At 29.6% G+C, this 6,603-nt stretch overlaps 2 protein-coding genes across 2 annotated transcripts; one reads left to right on the forward strand and one right to left on the reverse strand.

Moving 5' to 3' along the window:
• Positions 1 to 1,929: 1,929 nt before the first annotated feature.
• On the reverse strand, positions 1,930 to 2,972 carry LOC128962845 (uncharacterized). The gene is made up of 3 exons (XM_054309245.1): positions 2,761 to 2,972; positions 2,476 to 2,658; positions 1,930 to 2,406 (listed from the first exon to the last, which is right to left on the reverse strand). Exons 1-3 carry the CDS (start codon positions 2,764 to 2,766, stop codon positions 1,930 to 1,932), a joined length of 666 nt encoding a protein of 221 aa, XP_054165220.1. The 5' UTR covers positions 2,767 to 2,972.
• Positions 2,973 to 3,230: 258 nt separating this feature from the next.
• On the forward strand, positions 3,231 to 5,502 carry LOC128962646 (probable periplasmic serine endoprotease DegP-like). Its single transcript, XM_054309041.1, has 4 exons — positions 3,231 to 3,458; positions 3,552 to 4,360; positions 4,543 to 4,732; positions 5,145 to 5,502. The coding sequence occupies exons 1-4, from the start codon at positions 3,412 to 3,414 to the stop codon at positions 5,335 to 5,337; spliced, it is 1,239 nt and encodes a 412-aa protein (XP_054165016.1). The 5' UTR covers positions 3,231 to 3,411; the 3' UTR covers positions 5,338 to 5,502.
• The last annotated feature ends 1,101 nt before the right edge of the window (positions 5,503 to 6,603 follow it).

The following is a 6,603-nucleotide window of genomic DNA, read 5'->3' on the forward strand; positions in this document are numbered from 1 at the left end:
AAAATAAAAAAAAAATTTCTAACAATACCAATATTAACGATAATAGTGATAATAATAATAATAATAATAAAATCCAATGAATATTTACGGAAATGTTTTTTATGGAAAAATTTTTTTTATTGATTTTAATCTATTATTATTTATTTTTTTTGTTATTTTGTTATTTCAAGTTTTTATCATTTTTTAAAATATACTTTTCCTATTATTATTATTATTATTATTATTATTATTATTATCATTGTTGTTGTTATTATTATTATTGGTGAATCTATTTTTAAGATTTCAAAAAAATATAATATAATTTATTATACATATCTATTGATTCATAATTATTTATTACTACTTATTATTATTTAGATATTATATATATTCATAACTTTCATTTTAAAATAGTTTTATATACCGGTATTGACTCTCTCTCTCTCTCTCTCTCTCTCTCTCTATATATATATATATATATATATATATATATATATAGTTACCATTACTAAGTATTATTACTATATATATATATATATATATATATATATAGTAATAATACTTAGTAATGGTAACTAACAATAAACTATAATAAAAAAATAATATATAATTTATTGAACAAAAATGTTTAAATAGATAATAATAATACAGTAATAATCACTTGAGAAAAAATTGAGAAAACTTTTAAAATATATTGTATTATTTGAATAATTTTACTTTCTATAGATATTACACATCAATAATATAATGCTAAATACTATATATATATATAGATATATAATATTATTATCAATTGATTTTGTTATTTATAGATATTAACTGTATATAATAATAATAATAATAATAATAATAATTTTCTACATTTAAATGAATGATTGGTTATATTTAAATATGATTTATGTTTTTTATATTATTATTATTTAGTACCAAAAAACAACAATCAAATATATATATATATATATATATATATCATTATTATATCATTAATAATATAATGTAATTTAAATCATAGATATAACTATATATATATATATAGTTATATCTATGATTTAAATTACATTATATTATTAATGATATAATACCCTTTACATACACTACAACAATAGTATTAATAAATCACACAAAAATATATTTTTAAAAATAAAATCTTAACAAACAAAAAATAATTCAATTAAATAAATTATATATAATTTAATTAATATATAAAAGTTATTTCTAGTTATTTTGCTACTCAAACAATAATATTGTAAATTAATTTTTAATAAAAAATATTTTTATTTTTTTTATAACTTATAGTCAACTTATATATTAAATAATACAAAATAATAATTAATAATAGATATATAGTATACAGTATACAGTATTAATAGCACTATAATGTTATTAATTTTATTATAAATAATATTTTAAATATATATATATATATATGTTTTGTTTTTTTTTCAGTAAACACTTTATTGTAATAAAATATTGTTTTTAATATTTTTAATCACACAATATATAATAAAATAAAATAAATATCATTTAACAAAAATCGTTTTAAAAAAAATGATTAAATAGTTTATTAAATTATTATTTTTTTTATATATATTAATATATAAATATTTTTATAAAAACTAATAGCATATACATTTTTTACATAATATGATAATATTTTATTTTTATTTTTTTGTTTGTAATAATAATATAATTAATAAATAAATACATCGAAAACTAATATCAAAAAAAATAAATAAATAATTTAAATAATCATTGAAACAAACAAATAACATAAACTATAAAAACTTTGTAATAATAAATAATTTGTTAAAACAAATAACACAAACACATAAAAATAACTGAAAAATAAAAATATGAGAAAAAATAATAATTTTTTTCCTAAAAAAAAACTTTTTGTTTGTTTGCTATATATTATAGATATATATATTAAACATAAAATTAATGTCTAATTTATATATACGAGAACAATGCCGACGATGACGACAACGAACGCATAACAATTGGCCACACAATGGCCAACAACCGACCAATCAATGGTAGTGTTGTTGTAGTAGCGACCAGAGTTATGGCTGCGGTGGCGGCGGCACCCGATTTGGTGGACCCGATAGTAGTATCAGTAACTGGAGGGGCATCGGTATTAGCCGATTGGTCACCACCACCGCCACCGCCACTAGTTGTAGTATTAGCCGATTGTTGACCAACAATAGTAGCATTGATAACATTAACAGTTGGAATGGTAATCATAAATGGAGGTATAAGACCCCTAAACCGAGGTTTGGTCACTGATGATGATGACAACGGCTGTCCCTTAGCGTCATTGTCGGGCATATGTGCGGCCAGTTTTACGTCACTATCTGATTCATTATCAGCTGCTGTTGTTGTTTGGACGCCATCACCGCCACCGTCATCGCCGCCGGTAGTCTTCTGCTGAATGTTTTAAGCAATCAATCAATTAATTACTTATCAATTATTAGTTACGACAACAACAATACAAACTTCGGCTTTCGGATGGACAACCAGTTCGGGTCGTTTGGACTTTCGATAGGATTTGCTTTTGTCGGTGATATCCATATCTAACTCTATGTCACCTAATTTTGTCCGTTCGGATGCCATTTCAACCGGTATTCCAGTGATTACATGATTGCCACCCGTTTTGTCCAAATTTTCCGAACCCTTTCCCTATTAGGAGAAGGGGTTTGAAACATATACCCGATAATGACGCTAAGGGACAGTCGTCGTCATCATTATCAGTGACCAAACCTCGGTTTAGTGGTCCTATACCTCCATATATGCTTACCGTTCCATCGGTTAATGTTATTAATGCTACTACTGTTGGTCAACAATCGGCTAATACCGATGCCGCCGCTCCAGTTATTGATACTACTACTATCGGGTCCACCAAATCGGGTGCCGCCGCCGCCGCAGCCATAACTCTGGTCACTACTACAACAACACTACTATTGATTGGCGTCGGTTGTTGGCCATTGTGTGACAGTTATGGAGATAAATAATAATTATTATTTAATATTATTAATAACCAAACAATTGTTACCCAACAATAAATCGCTTAAATTTTATTATTGCATTTATATTTATATTAATATTAATACTATAGCGCGCACACTAAAAATTCAATCAAAAAAAATCAAATTAAATGATAATTAATTTAATTTTTTGAAAAAATTAATTTAAATATTAAACGTTTACACAGTCATAGTCACAATTAAACAAACAAACAAACAAAAAACTGTTAGTTTTTATTTAGATAACAGTTTTTTTATTTTTATCTATTAGTACAGTATTTTTTCGGTAAATCATTGATTGACTGATTGACTGGACATTCAATTTGATTTGATTTATACAATAGTATTACAGTAGTAGCGATCGATAAAGTAATAGTTTTTTTTATAAATATTTTTAAAAAATAAAACAATGAATCGACTGTTGTTTAATGTATTGGTCAACCATTACCGGCATAGGTATGTATCAGTGGACAGTTAGTTATATCCACACACACCTAACCCTTGTAACTGTAAATCCCTTTTTCTATATAATCTTATAATACAAACCAGTGGTCCGCCGCTACTGTTTATAACCGCATCACTGGTGGCCACAAACAGCTATTATCGGCAAAAAAACAACATTAATAGTAGTAGTTGTAGTACTAGTAGTAGTAGTCACTGTCGATTGTGGTCACTGACCGACAGCACTAGCAGCTGCGCAACCAGTTGTCTGCCATCGCTCAGACGTGTCCTATTGGCCAACGGTCACGGCTCAGGTGCTGCCGCTGGCGCTGGCGCTGCTTTCAGACCCGAATGGTTTCAGCCGTACGTATCCATACGTATCAATTTCCCCGAATCAGGTTATCGCGGACCGACCAAAGTACTCGGTGCCGGTGTTATGTTTGACCAGTCCGGTCTGGTAGTCACCACAATATCGGCCATTGGTTTCTATAATAATTTTTTTGTTATGTTTCCCGACGGTACGGAAGCCGAAGGTAAACTTGTCGATTCGGATCTCAATCATCGATTGGCCATAATTAAAGTTGAACAACAATTGGATGGCCAACAACAGCCGATACCCTATCCGGTGGCCCAGTTTAGCCATCAGCCGCCCGATATTGGCCAACTAGTCTACAGTCTGAGTCATCCGTTTTTCTATACGTTCAGCGCCGGCCGTATCAGTGTCGAGCCAATGGTTCACCCACGAAACGGTGGTCAACCTATTAACGGCCAACTCGAATATCTGTGGCATTCGGCTAACAACTGTGCTCTGGGCAGTGCATTGGTCGACGAATCCGGCCAACTGGTCGGCCTGGATATGAATCATCCGTCTGGTCTGAACACCTTAACTGTGTCCATGTCGGCCAAAGAACTGGAAGGTACGTATCGGTGGGGAGGGATAGGAGTAGTGGGGGCGGGGAAGTGGTGACCACAACAATTACCACCAATAGCTGGCCACTGGTGTTGTGTGGCCACCAATAGTGAGTTTGTATATATGTTTTAATTGATTTATTGTTTTTTTTGTTTGTTTCCGTTTGTCTGTGTGTTTGTCTGTCTGTAGGAGTGTTGAACACCAAACGCGACATCGATTGCGATCTCAAGAAACGATGTATCGGTGCAGTAGTCGGTTGGTTGGATCAGAATAGCCGCGACCAACACCAGCAACGACTTGGTTTACCGCCCAATATCCAGATACCGCAAAACGCTAACGGCGCTATAGTCTACTATACGGCCGTCGGGTCGCCCTCTCAGTACGTATTATCAGTTTATATATATACTAACCAACCCTTTATCTCTCACTCGTACACACACACACACACACACACACTCACACACACACACATACATACATACAAACTCACATACATACACACATATACATACACATACACACACACACACACACACACAAATACATACACACATATACATACACACATATACATACACACATATACATACACATACATACATACACATACATACATACACACATAACCACCCATTTATGATATTACTATTCATCTAAATAATCTCTGATATAATAATGAATTAATCCCTAATATTTTTTTATCCGACTATCACACACACACACACACACACACACACACACACACACATACACACACACACACATACACACACACACACACACACACACAGTGAGGCCGGTATCCAAAAGGGAGACATCATAACACACGCCGACGGCCTACCGCTCAGCAGTTTGGACGACCTGTTCATACCATTTGAACGTGACTTTGAGGTTGAACTGAATATATTCCGGCCGAACGCAACCGGTGGCCAACAGCTTCGGGCGGGTGTCCGTCGGAGGACACGTGACTATCTATTGGCATAAATAGCAAAAGAGAGAGAGAGAGAGAGAGAGACAAACTCACTCACTCACTCACCCACTCATTCAATATATAGATATAAATTATATCCATATGTCTGTCCCCTACCTCCCTCTCTCTCACCCACTAATTGTCATTTCAATTAACAATAATATATATATACTATCTATCACTCAATCATTTTATTATCTATTTATTTGTTTGTTTTAAAAATATAAATATAGTATTAATTAATATACTGTATATATATATATTGTTTTATAAATTTTTTATTTATTAAAATTTGTTGTTTTATATGATATATATTTTGTTGTTGTTGTTGTTGTAGTTGTTTTTGGTATTATAATAAAAATTTAAAGATATTTTTTTTCTGTATATAAAAACAAATAGTTTACAACTATTAATATTTTTTAAAAATTATTTAATACAATATAATGTATTATTAAGTATTATATATAATCGTATTCATGAATATTTGTAATCTAATAGTTTTTTTTGTTATTTAAAACAAATTTAGTAGTTATTATTAAACAGTTGATAATTGTTTTTTTTATATATAAAAAAATATTAGTTTTAAAAATTAGTATTATATTGTAATAACAGTATATATTTTTTTATACTATGTTTTTTGTTTTTTGTATAATTTAATGAAATACATATATAAATAAAACAATAAATTATAACAATTTTATTTTTGTAATGAATTTGCAAATTTAAAAAAAAAAAAAATCTAATATAATATAACTAAAAACCAGTTGAGAATTCTAGAAAGCATTTCCATACGAACTCCTTATTCAAATTAACTATTAAATTATAATTTAGTTAAGTAACTTTATAAGGTTAAACTCAACCATAGTCATGCGAGGTATCAATTTATTCAGTTAAACAAAATAAACTCAACCATAGTCGTGTAGGGTATAAAATGATTCAGTATGACTAGGGTTAGATTGAGATTCCCAGGGAGGGAAGTTCACAAATAAAATCCTTCCAATTTTCCCGGAAAATATGGAAAATATATTATATTCCTTCCCTTGATCGTTAGAAAGGGAAAATATAATTTGTCATACATTAAAAAGTACATAATCTCAATGGCTATGTGTTTCAATTGGGACCATTATGTTAGTAATAACTCAATCAAAATATGATTCAAATATTATTAAACATTTAGTAAAAACATTAAATACATTTTGTAGACATTTACTATACAAACGTGTTTTTAATTAAACATTATGTAATGTGAGTTAGGGTACGATAGGTGGTACCACAAGGAA

Source organism: Oppia nitens, unplaced genomic scaffold, assembly GCF_028296485.1.
Source record: "Oppia nitens isolate AA-2021 unplaced genomic scaffold, nextdenovo-longstitch-racon4-pilon3 scaffold6_pilon_pilon_pilon, whole genome shotgun sequence".
Taxonomy (NCBI): Eukaryota; Metazoa; Arthropoda; class Arachnida; order Sarcoptiformes; family Oppiidae; genus Oppia; species Oppia nitens.

Coding starts and splice junctions, on each gene's coding strand:
- LOC128962845 (XM_054309245.1), bottom strand. Junction 2,407..2,475: donor TTGTCCATCCGAAAGCCGAA/GTTTGTATTGTT, acceptor TAAAACATTCAG/CAGAAGACTACCGGCGGCGA.
- LOC128962646 (XM_054309041.1), top strand. CDS start 3,412: ATGAATCGACTGTTGTTTAATGTATTGGTCAACCATTACCGGCATAG. Junction 4,361..4,542: donor GTCGGCCAAAGAACTGGAAG/GTACGTATCGGT, acceptor GTCTGTCTGTAG/GAGTGTTGAACACCAAACGC. Junction 4,733..5,144: donor GCCGTCGGGTCGCCCTCTCA/GTACGTATTATC, acceptor ACACACACACAG/TGAGGCCGGTATCCAAAAGG.